The sequence below is a fragment of the Sodiomyces alcalophilus genome (assembly GCF_042370955.1).
Source record: "Sodiomyces alcalophilus JCM 7366 unplaced genomic scaffold ACRALscaffold_1, whole genome shotgun sequence".
NCBI lineage: Eukaryota > Fungi > Ascomycota > Sordariomycetes > Glomerellales > Plectosphaerellaceae > Sodiomyces > Sodiomyces alcalophilus.
The window spans coordinates 545,123-563,595 of NW_027263532.1; the positions used below are offsets into that span (position 1 = coordinate 545,123).

An 18,473-nucleotide genomic window follows, 5' to 3' on the forward strand; every position below is an offset into this window, starting at 1 on the left:
GTCGTGTCACTTTAGACATGCGCCATTTTCACGTCAGTTGCACTTGGAGTCTAAAACAACTTGCTCCTCTAATATTATGAATGCGAAACCTAGGATACAGTTGTAGAACATGGGAGGGATAATCTGATCAAGTCGTAGATCCCTACACATCTCTGGTCTACAGGGCTGATACTCTGATGGTACAGATCGAGGTACAAGGTACTGGTACTGAATTTACGTGGTGTCTCCGTATAACCGACAACAGCTGGCAAAACCTGGCAAGGCTGGCAACATGGTCCACCCGGGACGGATCGGAAGCCGGCCGATCAAAAACTGACTGGGAAACAAAGAGCTATGCGGTGTGAAGCACATCATACCACACAGCAAAATGGCACTTCTGTCCGCTGGTACGCATCAACATCGATTATGGAGTGTATGCGAGGTGTCTATGATACAGCCAACACCCTCCCTGGATAGATGGGGCCTGGCAAACGAGTTGCAACATGGAGGGTATCTCTCCCTCTTCCGCGGTTTCCCATCGCTAACAACCACACTCATTCCTCCACATCTTCCCGTCTGTCGATTCGTGGTCGTATTCGTCTAAGAAGAAGAGGCGGCGGGAGGGGCCTCGGCCAGGTTCTTGACTTCGCCCTGCTTGCCGTTCTGCACAAAAGCGTTAGCCGTGTTCCGCCGTCGAAGTATGTGTCTCGTCTCCCTCTCCTTACCTGCCACTTGGCGAAGCGAAGGTCCATCTCGCCTCGTCGCTCGGCCACGATTCTCTTGTCCTCCTTCAGGCTTCGGCGCACGGCACGGGCAGACACGGCCAGGAAGCGGTTGTAGCTGTGGTGCAGGGGAAAAAACCAGTCAGCGCGATTGAACAGCAGCAGTGACGAGGGGCGTGCCAATTGACTTACGTGATGCCGGCGGCTTTCCACGCAAAGACCATCTTGGGCGATTGTTTGGGGGTAGCGGATGTAAAGTGGTGAGTTGATGCCGATGGGGTGAAGTTGGGGGATTTCTGTTGTGGTAATGCTCATCCTCTCTCAATGCGCCGTTCCATCCACCCAATTCGTTCCCGAGGTGTACCCGTCCCATAATGTCACGTGACGCAAAATGACTCCTGTACATTGAAACCCCCTAGGTCATTCGCTGGGGGGTTCAAAATGGGGGTCAGCTTAGAGTCCACCCAGCCACGAGCCCGGAGCCACTAAACGAGACACGGGACTCAACCAAGACACGAACCCTCCCCCCCAAGGTCCGTCCCACGACATCGCAACAAGGGTCACCGCTTATCCTCCGCCACCTCGTATCTTCTCCGGGGCTTTCTGGTCTTCCTTGCTTCACAAACTCCTTGGCCAACGAAAGAAGACCGCAGTATACACGGTACGACGGCACCTACGAGTACGAACACGACCCCGACGACCAACGATCCGACGACCACGACCACAACATTGCTGACTGTCTTTCGCTTCCAGCCGCTGTCTTTTCATTTCTAGCGGGTTGACCGGTTATTGCCATCCTCCTAATCGTAATAGTCGGCTTTCTCAGTTGCATTTCTTCCACTGCTTCAACACGATCACTTCTCGACGGCCCTACGAAGCGCCATTTCACGATTGCACGACGACATCGAAACCCGATACCGAGACTAGAAGGGAACGGTTGGAAAAATAAAGGGAGCGACTTCGAGTAGGAGCTGGAATAAGTGGGTGTGAAGGAGAAGGAGAAGGAAGTAGGAGAAGGAGAGCGGCGAGCCGCCATCAGTCCTCGTCCATCGTCCTCGCCCACCATCCACCGTCCCTCGCTTGATAACTGGTCATCGTCATGCAAGCCCAGGGTCCTCCACGTGTACAACGCCGTTCGCCGGGCGCAGAACCTGGTCCTCCCCCCAACGTCCCCATCCGCTCCATATCTCCCGCTGTCGGGCCATCCGCAGTAGCAGCGCCAAGGACATCATCAGCTTCGAGTCGGCCCGGCCAGTCCAGCACTAGGCGAGGCAAGGTGCGTTGCCTTTGATGCGTCCACCCGTCCATTATCACGACGTAAAGTCGACCTTCCGGCTGGTTTGCGTTTGCTGACGCGAAATCTTCTACAGGACTCGGCACCCTCAACTAGCACTTCGCTTTCCCAGATCGAAAAGAGCGTCACCCACCTCCTCGTCGCCACCAAGCAGCTCCTCGAAACTCTGACGCAATGGTCTCGCGGCCAGGCCACCGACGACGACGTCTCCGACGTTTATGTCAGGCTCGGCTATGAGTTCAACATGGCCTGTCGGGCCTTCTCTTCCATCCACGTCGATACCACCGACCTCGGCGACGTGCCCGGCTTGCTCCGCAACATCCTCGAAGCCACTCTGAGCCAGGAAGCGAGCACCGAAAGCCTCGAGAAGTATCTGCCCACCATCCGAGACATCATCATCAACCTACTTCACGGGCTCAAGAGGAAACAACAAAAACTGAGGCAGAAACAAGCACGAGAGAGGGAAGCCGGCGCCTCCACCCCGGTGCCCGAGCGCACAACCAGTACGAGCACCGTCGGCAGCGGGAACACGGGCCTCACGAATCTGCTGGACGAGGGCATCCAGCACGGTTATCGGCCGGATTTGCAGGGCCGGGAGTCGGCCGCCGGCCACCATGGCCCCAACGTCAATAATACCTCCCCCAGCAGGCGATTCCCCCCGAGAGACCAGTCGCGCGGCTCCGGCGCCTCGGAACAGTCGTCACTCTCCAGCAACACCATGCAGAACGTACCCGTATTACCGCCCTATCCGGGCGAATCGAACACGATGCCCATGCCGCCAGGCGCCTCCGCCGACCTAAACCTGGACGCCTTTCCGCCGCCACCGCCGCCGCCACCTCCCCCGAAAGAAACAAGCAGTGCGCTAGCCGCCCTACAGAAGGGCGGGGATCTCGAGAGGAGGGCCTCTCGGAGATACTCGCAGTATCAGATCTCGAAGCACCTGGGCGGGTCCATGAATGGAGTACCCATGCTGCCTTCGCAAACCACCCCCGTGCCGAATCGCGGTCGAGGTGAGGGCCGCGAGTCGTTGCGCGCCGTCCAGGTCCGCGAATCCGTACGTCAGAGCCGCAGCACGTCCGACCTATCTCGGGTGAGCAGACCATCCGATTCGTCCACCGAAAAGCCGCCCAGTCGCAGTTCCAAGGAGTCGGCGGCAGCAGCAACAACAGGACGTCGGGCGGCGAAATCAGGAAGTCCGGCTGCCCAAGCGACTCCCAGGGACAAGTATCCCGAGCCGGGCGCGACGCCGAGGGGCCCGCTGTCCGACGACGTGTCAGCAGCGGCGCCGCCTGTCTCGCCCGAAAAGGAAAAGGCCGCGGAACCGTATCCCGAATCGAAGCGACAGGCGGTGGAAGCAAGATCGGAAGTCAAGACGCCCGAGGCGGATAGGAAGAAGCAGCGTGGAGACTCCGTCCAGGAGGCATCGTCCCCGCCGCTCACGAAAGACTTGACCCTGTTCCTGCAGTACAAGTCCAAGGTGAAGAAATTCGTGCTGCCGGAAGGGTACAGCGAGCTCTCGATAGGTCGGCTGCAGCTTGCCTTTATCGAGAAATTCTCGTGGAATACCCATTCCAACGGGGCCGACCTTCCGGATATCTACATCCAGGACCCGGTCTCCGGCGTTAGGCACGAGCTGGAGGACCTGTCCGACATCAAAGACCGGACGGTGCTCGTGTTGAACGTCGAGCCGCTGGACGAGGTGAAACGGCACATAGATGAAGGGATGGGGGTGCTGAGGCAAATGGTGCAAGAGGTGAAGCAGAACGTGGACGACCAAGGCATCGCCCTGCAGCGCGTCTCGGAAAGACAGCAGGAGACGGCCACGGAAATCGCCAAGTTGGCTTCCGCCCCGCCCGTCATCGCCCAGGCGGCGGCACCCGAAGGCTCGAAACCCACGGCCGCCGCGTCGGGACGCAAGCTCAAGTCGACCCACCTCACCGAACTCCAGACCTTGCGCCGCGACCTCGCCGTCCTCCGGCAGACCTACTCCAACTTCCAGTCCGACGTGCAAGGGTCCATGTCGACGATCCGCACCAAGGCCAACAACCTCAAAGCGGCGACGCTCAAAATGTCGGTGCCCGACATCGGGGCCGACGCCAGCGCGTCGTACGTGGCCAAGGGGCGCGAGCAGCTCAACACCGACTCGGACAGGCTGGTCAACAAGGTGGACGACCTGCAAGACATGGTCGAGGACCTCCGCAAGGACGTGGTGCACCGCGGCGTCCGGCCGCTGCCCCGGCAGCTGGAGACGGTGGCCAAGGACATCACGCTGCTGACCAAGGAGATCAAAAAGGTCGACGAGTACATGAAGCGGGAGAAGCCCATCTGGACCAAGATTTGGGAGAAGGAACTCGAGGACGTGTGCAAGGGCCGCGACGAGCTGCGCCTTATGGAGGACCTCATGGTCGACTTGCAGGACGACCTCGAGAAGGCCTCGGAGACGTTTGCGCTGGTCGAGCAGGCCACCAAGGAGCAGATGAAGGATAACGGCACGGGTGCCTCGGCCGGCTCCGCCCGCAACTTTTCGCGCGGCCTGATCAACGGTGGTGGCGGCGGCGGCATCATCGGCAACGGTGGCGGCAGCTTTGTGGACCCGTCCGCGGCCAAGGAGGGTGTCCTGGGCGAGGTGAGGGCGTTGCTGCCCAACCACGAGGACCGGCTCGAGGCCATTGAGCGGGCGGAGAAGCTGAGGCAGCGCGAGCTCGCCACGCGGCAGGACAACAAGCTGCAGCAGGAGATTGCCAGCTTTATGCAGGACGGCAGGCTGAAAAAGTCGGGCGGCTTTGAGGAGGTGGAGAGGGCGAGGAAGGCCAAGGATGATCGTATCCGGCGCGAGGTGTGGGAGAGGCAGAATGGTGTTTTGCCTATGGAGCCTGTGGGGGAAGAGGACGCGGGTGTGGAGGGTGGTGATGAGGTTGGTGGTGGTAATGGCGATGGTGGTGATGCTGGTGATGGTGAACGTGACGGTGCGGGTGATGGCACAGGGGATGGCACAGGTGATGGCACAGGTGATGGCGTGGAAGATGGCGCTGGTTCTGGTGCTTCTGCTGCTGCCGGTGCTCCTGCTGCTGCTTCAGGGGAATCGGCCGCCGGCGAAGAAGGACCAGGGGCCTCCACGGGAGAAGAGGGAGGAGGAGAAGGCGAAACACCCGCGAATGGCGCAGGCAAAGCGGACGAGACGGAGCAAAACGGAGGAACTGAACAGGTCACCGTCGCCAACGGGGGAGTGAACGGGAACGGGGATGTAAGATGATCTAGGTCCCGTTTCCCTCTCCCAGCCCCTATTTGTCTTCTAACCAACTACTCGACAGTCTTGATATGAAATACCCCCAGCACGTTTGAGGAAGAGACGCAATATCCCCTTGTTTGTCTTCGTTTGTTACTACTTGACCTTACCAAGCACATGTTGTTGTTTGAGTTCCCCCGGCGTTTGTATATCATCACGGCGTATTCTCTTGTCTTTGTATGTGCAGTCTATATGTTGTCTCTACCGCTTGTCTTTGCATCGTTCTGCGTTGCTTCCGCTACACGACGCTTCAACGAGGCTGTATGTTTATCGTTTTTCCACATTGTCATCTTCCAACTGAGCAGGCGAACGGGATGGAATCGCAATGGTCAGCAGGCTCGTGCTATTGGGATCTTGTCCACCTTGGCCTCCCATGGCGCACCTTGGCGTCGATAGCTTGGCTGGTTTCAAAAGGGGCTTGTTTCCTTAATATAAATCTGCTATGAAAGATGAATCTCTCAGGCCCTGGAACAAGATATATTTTATATAAATGACATGGAAGCATCGCCGTGTAATCCAAGACTTCATTTCGTTCCCCTGGTTTATCCTAGAACCCAGTGTCTGGAACTTCTCCTGTACCTTTGGAATGGAGTGAATCTATGCATACAGAATATCGAAAAAGAAAAAAAAGGAGCATAATCAATAAAGAACTGAAAACAGAGACGAGTCTCATGCCCCAACTCCATGTGTATACAACGACCCCCGTGTCCTCAGCCCTTCCAGTTCCATTCCAGCGTTCCATGACCCATCCTATCCCTCGTGCTATGGTAGCGTCCAACAGGTCAACACGCGAGACACTCACCAAAACCACATCCACCACTATCGGAACAGATCCGGAGGTCTCTCGTAACCCTCATGAGGTCGAAGCTGCCGTCCCATCATGGCCTGTTGTTGTTGTTGTTGTTGCTGCTGCTGCTGCTGCTGCTGCTGCTGCAATTCCCTCGGGTCCCGCGCATCCCGCGGATCGCGCACCATCTCGCCCGGCCGCAGCTGCATATCCCTAGGGTCGAGTGGGTAAGGTCCCGGCGGCGGACCCCGCGCGTCGTAGGCCGACACGGGCGTGTAGCTGCGAGACGGCGGTGGAGGTACCTGCTCCCGCTCCCGAGGGTCTCGTGGCCCTGGCGTGGCGTATCGTGGTGGATAAGGTGGCTGCGCTTGAGGTGCCCCCATCTGCTCTGGCGCCCGTGACGTGGATGGTGGCGGCGGAGGGAAACGTCCAGATAACGAGTGCTGGTGCTGGTGTTGATGCTGATGCGGATGCTGGTGCTGATGAGGAGGTTGGTGTTGAAGCTGCCCAACCGGCGGCCCATAGAGCCCTGCCCTGTCGTCCCGCATGGATAGGTGTGCATGTTGTTGCTGTTGCTGCGGCGGCTGCTGTTGGGATGGGTGAGGGGGACCGGGAGGGCCAACCGCCCAGGAAAGTGGCGGCGGCTGCTGGCCCACCGAGCCAGACGCCGGTTGCTTCGGAGTCCCGCCATGAGGCGACGGCCATGCGGCCTGCTGTGAAGACGGAGGGGCTGGACCTCCCTGCTTGGGAACAGTACCGTGCGACCCCGCCGGCCATCCCGCCTGTTGCTGAGGAGGCTGTGACTGGACAAGGCCGTGGCCCTGCGGCCCGCCTGGCCAGCCCGTCTCTCGGTTAGGTGCTGCCGCCGGCGGAGGTGGTTCTCGAGACCTGGAGCCGACGTGGTGCTGCGTGGCATACGGCTGCGACGACGGAGATGCCGCGTGAGAAGTCGGTCCGCCACCGCCATAGGGCGGATACGCTGCCTGGCCCGGATAGCCTTCTCGAGGCGCTTGCGACGACGATACGCCATAATGGTGACTGCCTGGCGAACCCATCGTAGGCTGCTGCTGCTGCTGCTGCTGGTGTTGCTGATGCTGCTGCGCCTGCTGCTGCTGTTGGTACTGGTGCCTATAATGATCCCGTTCTGCTGCCGCCGCCGCCGCCTCGAGAGACGGCGACACCATGCTCGATCTTGGCGCGTTCGGGTGCTGAGACTGGGGCGATGCGCTGTAACTGGGTTTCAACGGCGGTATAGCCGACTGCCCGGCTTGGCTGTTCTCCTTGTACAGATAGCCCCGCGAGGGAGGCTCGGGCCGGAGCTCAAGGCCTGTCGGCGGCTGGTTCGCCTGCGTACGCAATACGGGACCAGGAAGCGGCTTCGCAGCCTGCGGCGCCGGCGTCTTGGCAGCATCGCTGGTGCTTCTGGGTTCCTCTTCGGCCGGTTCGTTCAGTAGCTGCATTATACTCGACGTCTTACGTTCTTGCTGCTGGGCACGTGGAGGCGCGGCGGGTGCGGGAGGCGCCGCCGCAACCGGTGGTGCTTGCGGTGGCTGCGCCGGAGGGTACGGCTCCGGCATGTGGGCCGCCATCTGCCGTTGCGCCGCGCTCATCGGTCGCTGAGCAGGCAGGCCAGAAGAGGCCGGAGGCGCCTGCATCGGATCGCCGAGCAAGCCACGGACACCATGTCGCTGCATGTTCTGGCCAAAGGGCTGCTGGCCAGGATGAGCCGTAGCGCGAGGCGCCGCCTCGTGAATTGTCCGATTTCCTCCAAGGGGCTCGGACCTTGCAGGCCCTCCCCGGACAGGTTGCTGATGAAGGGAGAAATGCTCATACGGATGAGGGCGAGGAGGATGTCCCGGGATCGTCGCCGTTTCGTGGTCGGGGGGAAGACGGGTTCGCTCTGCCTGTCTGTGATGCTGGTCCTGGGCTTGCTGCGCTTCGGCCGTCTGTCTTTCCCTTGACGGTTCGGGCTGCGTCGCTGGCGTAGGCTGAGCGGGCTGCGCAGCCGCAAGAGGTCTCGGCTGCGCATGCTCAGAGACAGGTGGCCCGCCAGGGGGTTGTTGCTTCTGGGATATGCGCACGGGCGCAGGCGGTTGCTGTTGGACCTGTAGCTGCACCTGGGCAGATTCGCGTTCTCGTTCGGGGAAGGAGAAGGCCGGTTGGTGCGGAGGTCGCAAAGGCCGGCCGCTTGGGGACATGCCATGCACCGGGCCCACCTGAGGCATCGTGTGCTGTTGGATTTGGAGGGGGTTTGCCTGCTGTTGCGCCTGTGCCAGTGGCGGCGCTTGGCCCGGAGGAGGCGCCTGAGCGATCGGCACCGAGAAGCGGCCGTAGGGCTGGTGCACTTGTTGTTGGGGACCGGCACCGTCGAGCTTGCTTTGGCCGGCATCACTATGGAGTGTTTCCCGGCTCGCCGATGCCAGCGGCCGGTTATGGCCTCCCGACGCGGAATCGTGTTTCTTTCTTCCCGCCTGTGTCGGAGGAGGGGGCGGATCCGGGAGCTTTTCGCCCCGTGCCTTCTTGTTGTCCGCCTCACGAACGAAACTCTCCCATTCCACCTTTCCCGCATCTCGCTGCCGGGCGTAATAATTCTTCACCATGACCGCCGTCTTGGAACCCATGTGAGCTGCCATGGCCTGCCAATCCGAGCCGAATGCCTTCAAAAGACCAGGGAAGACCTCGTTCTCCGATACGCTCCAGTAGCTCGACGGCTGCACGTGTGCTCGACGTTCTGCCTGGGGCTGCGGTTGCGATGACGGTCGAGACGGGGCTTGCGGCTGCTGCGGTTGTCCCAGATCGAACGTAGTGATGGTCGGCTGAGGGGGAGGCGGAGGTTCCGGTCGGAGGGAGGGAGGCGCCATCACGTCAGACATGGTGGATGACTGAAGGGAAGCTGGGCGCTCCTGAGGAGGAAGACTGGTTCGGTGCGGGTGATGCTGCTGCTGATGTTGGGGATGGACGCCCACAAACGGGGGCCGCATCCCTGCCGGGGAACCCTCGTAATGCGTCGGAAGGCGGTTGTCAACGGGGACCGGCTGCTGAGTTGCCTGGCCCTCCGGACCCTGGACCCGCGAGCTCGATCGCGACCGTCCCTTGCCCGTGCCTGTACCCGAAGACGAAGCTGCTGCCGAATTCGAACCCGAATTCACACTCTGGTTCGCCTTGGCGCCTTTGGGCTCCCTCTCCTTCCGGGGTTTCCGACCTTTTCTACCGTCAGGCTTCTCTGGTCCGCCATCTGTTTTCGCGGACCGACGGCCTGGCGTACCCGTCGACGCCGCGTTGTCGGAATCCGTCGGTGGCTGCTCAAAGTTCCAGGTCGGCGCGGCGGCCCGTCTAGGACGCCGTCTTTCGCCATTCTCCCCAACCTCCTGGCTCTCCTCCGTTTCGTTTTCCCGGTTGCCCAACTCGGACACCAAGGCACTTGACCGAGTCTTCGCCCGGCCCGTCTTCTTCTTCTTCTTAGGTTGCTTCTTAAGCTTCTCCTTCAGGTTCAGCTCTTTCTTCATCAGGTAGTAATACTGAATGCAAGTCCTAAAGTCTCGCCTCTCCATCGACTGGGCAATGACCCCCCATTGCTTGACGTTCTCGAGGTATCCCTTCTCGAACTGCTCCGCTTCTTCCGCAGTGAAGTTGTTGCCGGGGGGCAAGAGCTGCCAGGCGGATACGATTTGTTCGACCGGAGTGAAGCCGCTCGTGTCGACAAAGGCATGCTTCGCGCGCTCCTCGGGCGCCCAGTACATATCAGGTGGGATCGCCTCCTTATCGCTGCGATACCGGTCCTTCTGGGCGCGTAGTTCGCGCTCCCTGCGTTCTTCGTCTTCCTTCTTGGACTCCTGGAGGATCCGTTCAAAGTCGCGCTCACTAGCGAAACGTCGACCTCCTCTTCCCTCTGGTTTCGGCTCTGGCGCGGGAGCCACGGCGGGATTGTCTGCTGGCGGCGGCTTGATGTCAAACTTATCCCGGCTCTTGGACGCCACTGGATCATCCGACAGGGTGAATCTCATGTACTGCATGTAATTGGCCGAGTACATCTGGCGGGCTGCCGCTTGCTCCGCCGCCGTTTGTAGAGAGACCCTTTCGAGCTCCTTGCTAATGAAATCGTCGATAACGGGGTCCGAGTCGAGCGATCGAAGAAAGTCCTTGTCCTTGTTCCATGGAGGGCAACCAAAGTCGGGAAGGCTGTCGAGGGGCGGCGTTGACAACCCGCGCATCGAGTCGATGAGCATCGCGTCGCTATCCGCTTCCGAGTCTGTTGAGTTGTCCTCCCCGTCTCCGTCCATTTGGGGCGGCGTGCTCGGGGCCCCCTTCTCCCGCTCGATCGTCTCGATAGGGGCACTAGGAGGGGGGACTGTCGCCATGGCCGACTGTTGTCCGTTTGGTTTAGCCGGTGCTGCGTCGTCTGCTTCGGTGGTTGGTGCAGGCTGCGATGTGACGGCAGCTTCCAAGTTGGCGCCATTGGGAACCTGTACGCCAGCTTTGTCAATGCGGTCGGCTTCGTCTGGTGCAGGCGATGCAGGCGCGACTTTTTTGGTATCCGCCTCCTCTGTTTTGGGCAGCGACTCGGCCACACCGGGTAGCCCAGCGACGTCTTCTTCATTTTTGCTAGTGTCGGCACCAGCAGCACCAGCATCAGTGTCGACATGGGGAGCGACGCCGTCAACGACAGCGGTGCTATCAGGTGGCACCTCGGCAGGCGGCACCTCAGCCGACGACCCAGACGCAGCAGACGGTTCCATCTGAACATCCATCTTCTCCGGTTCCGTGCTCGGAGCCTCTTGGGGCATCGGGGCCAGAATCGGACCCAGCATCTCTACCAGACCCTCAGGTTCCGAGACAAGCTTGACCATGGCGTCGTGGAGGGCGTGTGCATAGCGTCCGATAGCTCGGTCGAGGCCGTCGTCAGCGAGTCCTTGGGCTTCCAGTTTGGCGAGTTCAGCCTGCTCCTTGGCGATCTCGCTCGCAAAGTATTCCCCAAAGTCCTCGTCGTCCTCCGACTCGGAAGGCTCATCGGATGACGACGCCGGCGCCTCGCGCGGTGGTAGGGCAAAGCGCACAACGGGAATGCGAAGTCTGCTCTCCCGTGGGGGCTTGGGAGGCACATCCCCCACTGACGGCTTCCGTGCGGGTCCATCGGCCAATCCCAAAACATCGCGAGCGTCCGGACGTTGTAGATTCGCGGCCAGTCGTGGCGCCCCGGGGTCTGCGTTCCTGATTCCATCCACCGGCCTCACCTCCCTCTCTATCGAAGTTCGCGCCGACCTGGGATCCCTCTCCGGTTTGATGATAATCTCGCCTGGTTCCGGCCCGGAGACGAACCGCAGCTGACTGGTCGGGGAGGTCGCGTACGAGTCGGCCTTGGCATCACTACTACGCGGGCGGCCTTCATACTCGAGGTGGTGGTCCGGATGGAAATTATTACTATCCGGCCGGAACGGGAAGGGTCGCTGTTGCTGTGCGAAGCTTTGCGACCTCATCAACTTGGGAGACTCGGGGATCCGCTTCCCAGCAAGAGCCGGATTGATCCATTGCTTACTGGATGGTCGCTGCTGCTTTTGCTGTTGTGAGCGGGGTCCCAGAGGAATGGGAGGACTCCCGTCGGGACCGTGGGGTTTTGTGGATCCGACGGAGGAGGAGGAGGAGGGAGCCGGGTGGGCGTCATTTGCACCCGAATGCCCGGCGGACACGGGGCGATCGGTAGTAAAGGCTCTTGGACCAGTCGGGGGAGGTTTTCCGGTTCCTGTCGTTCCCGTCCCTCCAGCAGGTGATGCGTCGCTAGGACCCGTATTACGGCTGGGGACAGAACCGAACGCTGGAGCTGATGGTGCGATGGGGGGAGGCGAGACATCCTTGTTGACGGGAGAGGGTGCTTGTGATGATGACACGGTTCGCTCGAGCTTCAAGCGGGGAGGCTCACGGTCACGGACGTCCCGATCGTCCCGGGGATCTCTTCTAGCGTCAGGGTCGGCCCATCGGTCTCCGCGGTCAATCCTGTCGATACGATCGATGCGATCGCGATCATCTCGGTCACGGGCCCAGCGGCCCTCTTGCGAACGACTACGCGGGGCAAAGCGGTCTCGGTCTCGGTCATCGTAGTAACTCCCTCCCCTGCCTCTTCCTCGTTCCCAACCGCCTCGGCCACGGTCCCTACCCCGAAATCCGGCGCGTGGGAACGAAGCGAAGCCGAAAGGTGGGTCGGACGTGGACGATCCGGCAGAGGGCGGCCCGCCGTCTCTTGACGCGCGCCTCGACCTGTCCGGGTCTACAGCCAGCCCGGGTTCCCTGTCGCGAAAATCACGTAACGCAGGTGGCGACCTGCCTCGGCCGGGGGGTGATGGTCGCCTTGTTCTGAAGGTGTCTCTGGGTTCTCTGGGGTCTCTTGAGTCTCTCAGGTCCCTCAAGTCTCTCGCATCTCTTGGATCTCTCGCGTCTCGTGGGTCCCTCAGATCTCTAGGGTCTCGGATGTCTCGGATATCTCGGGGATCCCGAGGGTCACGGGGATCTCTCGGATCGCGCCAATCACGATCACGGTCTCGGTCTCGCTCACGACTTCGGTCGTCCCGGTAGACAGTGTCCCTCCGATCTCTATAATCATCGCGGTCCCATGCTCTGTCTCGGAAATCAAAATCCCTGTCGCGTAGGCGATCCCTGCTGCTGTCACGAGTCCAACCACGGCCGCGGCCTCTTCCCCGTCCCCCTCGGCCCACGAAATCGCCAGCGTGACCACCGCCCCTAGGTCCACTGGGGGGATCGATGAGTGCCTTAGGCCCACGGGGAGGTTCTCGGGCGAGGTTATCGCGAAAGTTGTCTCTGTTGTTCTGGAAGGCGGAGACGTTGGAGCGAGATTCCGCCGATGAACGCCTCCTGTCGCCGTCACTGTATTGGGATACTCGCTCGTAGCGGTCTAGAGAACGGTCCCGAGGAGATCGAGAGCGACGGTCCCCGTCATATCGAGACGAGTACCTTGAAGCCCTGCGAGAATGATAAGCACCACGGTAATCATTGCAGTCACGCCGACTGCAGCTGCTATCGCGCCAGTCGCGGTAGAGCGGTTCCCTGCCTCGGGGCGTCATCATGAGCGATGCGGGAGGGATTTGTTTTCGAGTGTCGATAGCGTTGCAGGAAGTAAAGATTACTCACATCGCACGGGGGCGAGGGCTATTGCCCTTGAAAGCGTCTTTCGATTAGGTTCACTATCATCCGCGGTGGAGAAGCCAGATTGAACGATGCGAGATCGTGGATCGTGTACCGTGTACCGTGAATCGTGGATCGTTGGTCGTTGATCGATGGCGCGTGGCAGTAGCGTCTAGTAGCTTTTTTTTTCAACCTCGGATAAAGGGCGTTGAAGCCCCAGAAAGGCCGTAGGAAACGATGGCGGATGATCTAAAGGCTGGGCGTTGGGGTGGAAATAGATACTGGATGGCTACTAGGTCCAGGCGAGCATCGAATTGGCCTCTTTCGTGTGAGGAATATGTTCGATTCGTATTTATAAAGGGAGGCGCGAATGATTCGGGTCGATGTAAAATGAAGAGGGTGATAATCGTTGATGCTTTGGGAGTTGTTGGTGTGTTGGTGTTGAAGGATTCGACATCCCAAGTGGCAGTGGTACGAACTACCAAGCCAAGTGATTAAAAGTGGAGAACCTGTATGAAGACGACGCACACGCACACCCCAAACCAATCTGGCAACTACGACTGGGCAACTTGCCGTGGCGCTAGCGCGACTCGGGAAGTCACTACTAATGACCTACTGCGTTGTGCCTTCCCGGACCTGAGAAAACAGAGAGAGGGAAAAAAAAATACAATGTACTGTACCTACAAACTCTATGTTGTATAGTGCCTCGGTGTGTATTCGTACGTTGTACGTGCTCTCGAAGGTATCTGGTACTCAATATTTGCGCCGGAGCGACAACGAAACCTCAAAGTTTGAAGGTTCCATCCACCAATCATCTGCCTCATCGCCTTCTCCACCCATGCAAAATCAAAATTCCCTTGGTGTACCGTAATCCACCCCCATCCCTCTAGCCCGCGCTAAATCCGTTTTAAGCCGTTAGTTCGGCAGTCTCACTCCCCCTGCAGTTACCTAATCATCGAATTCAATAGTGGCCTGTGCATATTTGAACCCCTCCGAATCCCTGCAAAAGAACCCTTCAGGGATTTTCTTTTCTTACTGAAGTGGAACATGGGGTTTTCATGAATCCGAGTCAGACCTGAGGGATACAACGTACTTGACTGAGATATCCATACACTACAGCCAAGAGACACGACCGGTTTTGGATTATACAGTATATAATCTCTACCTCCTCATCCTCCCCTCATTATTGTTGTAATTAATTTATCAACAAGTCAAAATTTCAAGTCGGTTGCTGTCGTCGCTCTCTACAATGACCCTGGATCGTACCAATACCGTCGGTGATGCCCCGCCGGCAACAGCTACAGAGGCCGTCTTGGTCGTGTCGGAGGAGGTGCCGGAAGGAATTCAAAAAGTCGAGGAGTTGGATTTCGATGAAATCAAAGGCGACGTTACAGCAGACGACTTGCTTCGTGGCATGAGATACATGGGGTTTCAGGCATCATCGCTTTCCGATGCCATCAGAATCATCAATGACATGGTAAATCCCTTCCAGGCTCTTTCTCTCATGGTCCTCCTTGTTTGACGAGGAGAAGGCCCACCGCCCCTAAACTGACACCTTTCCCGCCCAGAGGACATGGAGAGACCCAGAGACGGGAGACAAGACGACCATCTTCCTGGGTTATACCTCCAACCTGATCTCATCCGGGATGAGAGGCGTCTTCCGATGGCTCGTCAAGCACAAACACGTCTCATGCATTGTGACCACAGCAGGCGGCGTGGAGGAAGACTTCATCAAGTGCCTCGGCGACACCTACATGTCGTCCTTTGCGACTCCGGGCGCAGATCTCCGCAAGAAGGGCCTGAACCGCATCGGTAACCTCATCGTGCCCAACTCCAACTATCGCGAATTCGAGGACTGGGTCGTCCCCATCCTCGACAAGATGCTCGACGAGCAAGAGGCCAGCAAGGGCACCGACGCGGAAATCAACTGGACCCCGTCCAAGATGATCCATCGCCTGGGCAAGGAGATCAACGACGAGCGGTCCGTCTACTACTGGGCCTGGAAAAACGACATCCCCGTCTTCTGCCCCGCCCTGACCGACGGCAGCTTGGGCGACATGCTGTACTTCCACACCTTCAAGACGTCGCCCCGGCAGCTGAAATGCGACATTGTCGAGGATATCCGCCGCATCAACACCATCTCCGTGCGGGCCAAGCGGGCCGGCATGATCGTCCTCGGCGGCGGTGTCGTCAAGCATCACATTGCCAACGCGTGTTTGATGCGCAATGGCGCCGAGTCTGCCGTGTACGTCAATACGGGCCAGGAATTCGACGGTAGTGATTCCGGTGCCCGGCCAGACGAAGCCGTTTCATGGGGGAAGATCAAGATTGGAGCTGATTCCGTCAAGGTACGTGGCCGCCCTGCTGCCGACTTTTTTGTGTATGTTCTGATGCTAACGTTGCCGTTGCCTGGCAGGTATATGCGGATGCCACGCTAGTCTTCCCCTTCATCGTGGCCAACACGTTTGCCAAGGATCGGCCGAATCAAGCTGCTTAGGAGAGGGTAAGGAGAGAAAAGCAGAAGAAAAAATGGAAATGAAAAAGAAATAAAATGGAAATGAAGTAAACGAAAAGAATTGATAGCCATAGACAAAGCGTAGTTTATGAAGAGAAAAGAACAATACATACGAAGTACATTTTGTTTGTTGAGATGTTGCGGCCCAGGTCACGTGTCTTATCGATAGCAGCTGTCGATCAAGCTTCGACCCACACCCATCTGTTCCAGAACACCTCCATCGCGTCACCCCGAGTGCAACCAGGACAATTCCGTCTGCCACTCGAACATACAACTCCCAGCATGTCGTCCATATACAATCTCGAGCCTCAGCCCACGGGCAGTGTGATCCTGCACACCACGCAAGGTGATTTAGCGGTAGAGCTATGGGCGAAGCAGACACCCCTGACATGTCGCAACTTTCTTCAGCTTGCCCTGGACGGCTATTACGACAACACCATATTCCATCGATTGGTACCGGGCTTCATCCTCCAAGGCGGCGATCCGACAGGGACGGGCAGCGGCGGAGAATCCATCTACGATGGCGGAGCGCTCAGCGACGAGCTCGACCCGTGGCCCATGGACCAGCGCCGCGGCCAAAACGCAGGGCCATCGGGCGTGGGTTTCAAGGACGAATTCCATTCGCGACTCAAGTTCAACCGGCGCGGGCTTCTCGGCATGGCGAACGAGAGCAAACCCGACACGAACGGCAGCCAGTTCTTTTTCACGCTAGACAAAGCCGACGAGCTGACCAACAAGAATACGTTGTTCGGGAGAATCGCCGGCGATACCATCTACAACCTCGCCAAGATGGGAGAGGCGGAACTGGCCGCCGGTTCGGACCGACCCATGTACCCCGTCAAGATCACGAGCATCGAGATTCTAGTGAATCCCTTTGAGGACATGAAAAAGCGTCCCAGGGTAGCGCACGAGGCCCCGAAGCCGGCTCCTGTCGAACGGAAGAAGAAGAGGAAAGGCGGAGGCAGGCAACTTCTCAGCTTTGGAGACGAAGAAGGGGATGCGGAAATCGTTGCGCCGGCTTTTAAGAAGCCTAAATTCGACACGAGGATTGTGATGGATGTGGAGGATGACAAGCCTAGCCCGGGGGAGAAGAGGGAGCGGAAAAAGGAGGACAAGGAGCGGCAAAAAGAGGAACATGGGAAAAAGAAGGCGAAGGAGGAAGCAAAGAACGCTGCCACAGTATCCGTGCCATCCTCCGCTTTACATGAGACCAACCGAAAGGAAGAGAAACGACGCGAGCCGTCTCCGCAGCGGAGGGTAAAGGTATCCTCTCCAGCACGAGAAGAAGTCGAATCATCACCGGAACCTGAAAGTCGAACCAGAAAGAGTGTACTCGAACGAACGAAGGAGGAAATTGCGGCTCTCAAGGCATCGATGAGGCGAGCGGTGGACACGACTGGACCGGCGAAATCTACGGAGGAGAAGAAGAAGAAGAATCCACTCGAAGAAATGATCCCCGAGACTTCCATCCGGGGCAGGAAGCGGAGGACGGGAGGTCATGCGCCGACAAGGGAGGACCTATCGGCGCTCGAGCTACTGGAAGCGTTCCGGAACAAACTCGAACAAGCGCCGCCACTGGACAAAGAGGACGGGCGACGGCGGGCAGCGGAGGGAGGAGAAGGAAAGGCAGAAGAAAAGGTCGGGGAGGGAGAAACAGAGGGAGAAGGGAGTAAACAAAGGGAAGACAAAAAGGCGGACGAGGAGGCCAAGCTCTGCGACCTGCACTTCATCGCCGGGTGCCAGAGCTGCGAGGCGTGGGACCAGGCGGAAAAGGGGGAGGAAAGCGACGACGAGGGCTGGATGTCGCATGCCCTGAGCTTCAAGGCGGACAAGCTGGGCAAGGACCTGAGCTACCGGAAGAAGGCGGAGGACGAGCTGGTGGTGATTGATCCCCGGGAGAAGGCGCGGACGCTGAAGGAGGAGAAGAGGGCGGAGCGAGAGGCCAAGATGGGCAAGACGGGGCGGGAATGGGACCAGGCGCGGAACGCGAAGCTGGCGAGGGCGGCTGCGCTGGCTGGCAGAGGTGCAAGGTAGTCAGTTGTGTAGCATGTATGTGTCTATATAGGACTATATCTTTCATCAGAGCGGGTAGTTCTGTACAGGATTTACTGTATGAACAGAGTTGTCACTTTCAGGAAGTGTTATCAAGGTACCTTGGCTGTATCATCCTGCCAATCTGCAGAGTCAAAGCCGAATTCCGCGGGGAAGGTGGGGTAGTGAAAACAGAGATACTTCGTAAGCTAATAAACTACGTACATACACTACCTACATGCCTACACTATCCGTATTACCTCGAGGACCCTTGGAGTGGGCTGAGTGAGAATACGTCGTAATATCCGTACGCAGTAGTGTAGTTGGTTACCTTACCTAAGGTATTGTCTGCCAGGTGGCCTGATTCGTGACATCACGTCAAGTGTAGGACTTTAAGACGGTACCTACCGTCTTATCGTTTAAAGAGGGGTGTCTCGCAGAACACCCAGGACCCACCCAACAATAGGCTGTAAGTGGCTAAAACAACAACGTGGCTGGTTGGAACTAACCTATGATAGGCTGATGACGGTGCAAGGCCCTCGAGAGACGCATAGCTGAATCTGTACTTACGTGTACCGGCTCGGGAGTACCGGATACATCACGGTTTGATCGTTATCTTGTCCCGGCTTCATAGCGGAGACAAGCAAAGTGAACTCCACTTGGGTCGCAAACGATCCCGCCACGGGGGAAATGGGCGAAGGAAAGCACTTCCAGCATTTACGTACGAC

At 58.6% G+C, this 18,473-nt stretch overlaps 5 protein-coding genes across 5 annotated transcripts; 3 read left to right on the forward strand and 2 right to left on the reverse strand.

Annotated features, from left to right (window-relative positions):
* Window positions 1-579: 579 nt before the first annotated feature.
* Window positions 580-925, reverse strand: ACRALDRAFT_1054457 (uncharacterized protein; the record flags this gene model as incomplete). The annotated part of the gene is made up of 3 exons (XM_071015819.1): window positions 580-642; window positions 705-819; window positions 894-925. The coding sequence occupies 3 exons, from the start codon at window positions 923-925 to the stop codon at window positions 580-582; spliced, it is 210 nt and encodes a 69-aa protein (XP_070878471.1).
* Window positions 926-1,830: 905 nt separating this feature from the next.
* ACRALDRAFT_2064728 (uncharacterized protein) lies at window positions 1,831-4,885 on the forward strand (the record flags this gene model as incomplete). The annotated part of the gene is made up of 2 exons (XM_071022047.1): window positions 1,831-1,977; window positions 2,072-4,885. Coding segments are annotated over 2 exons (2,961 nt in total), but the record flags the coding sequence as incomplete, so codon positions are not given.
* Window positions 4,886-6,100: 1,215 nt separating this feature from the next.
* Window positions 6,101-13,623, reverse strand: ACRALDRAFT_1079429 (uncharacterized protein; the record flags this gene model as incomplete). The annotated part of the gene is made up of 2 exons (XM_071018901.1): window positions 13,206-13,623; window positions 6,101-13,037 (listed from the first exon to the last, which is right to left on the reverse strand). Coding segments are annotated over exons 1-2 (6,939 nt in total). The 5' UTR covers window positions 13,208-13,623.
* Window positions 13,624-14,274: 651 nt separating this feature from the next.
* Window positions 14,275-15,836, forward strand: ACRALDRAFT_1074257 (uncharacterized protein). Its single transcript, XM_071018220.1, has 3 exons — window positions 14,275-14,676; window positions 14,768-15,547; window positions 15,616-15,836. Exons 1-3 carry the CDS (start codon window positions 14,449-14,451, stop codon window positions 15,694-15,696), a joined length of 1,089 nt encoding a protein of 362 aa, XP_070878474.1. The 5' UTR covers window positions 14,275-14,448; the 3' UTR covers window positions 15,697-15,836.
* A 107-nt stretch (window positions 15,837-15,943) lies between these two features.
* ACRALDRAFT_1060497 (uncharacterized protein) lies at window positions 15,944-17,956 on the forward strand. Its single transcript, XM_071016242.1, has one exon. The coding sequence runs from the start codon at window positions 15,997-15,999 to the stop codon at window positions 17,746-17,748; it is 1,752 nt and encodes a 583-aa protein (XP_070878475.1). The 5' UTR covers window positions 15,944-15,996; the 3' UTR covers window positions 17,749-17,956.
* Window positions 17,957-18,473: the final 517 nt, after the last annotated feature.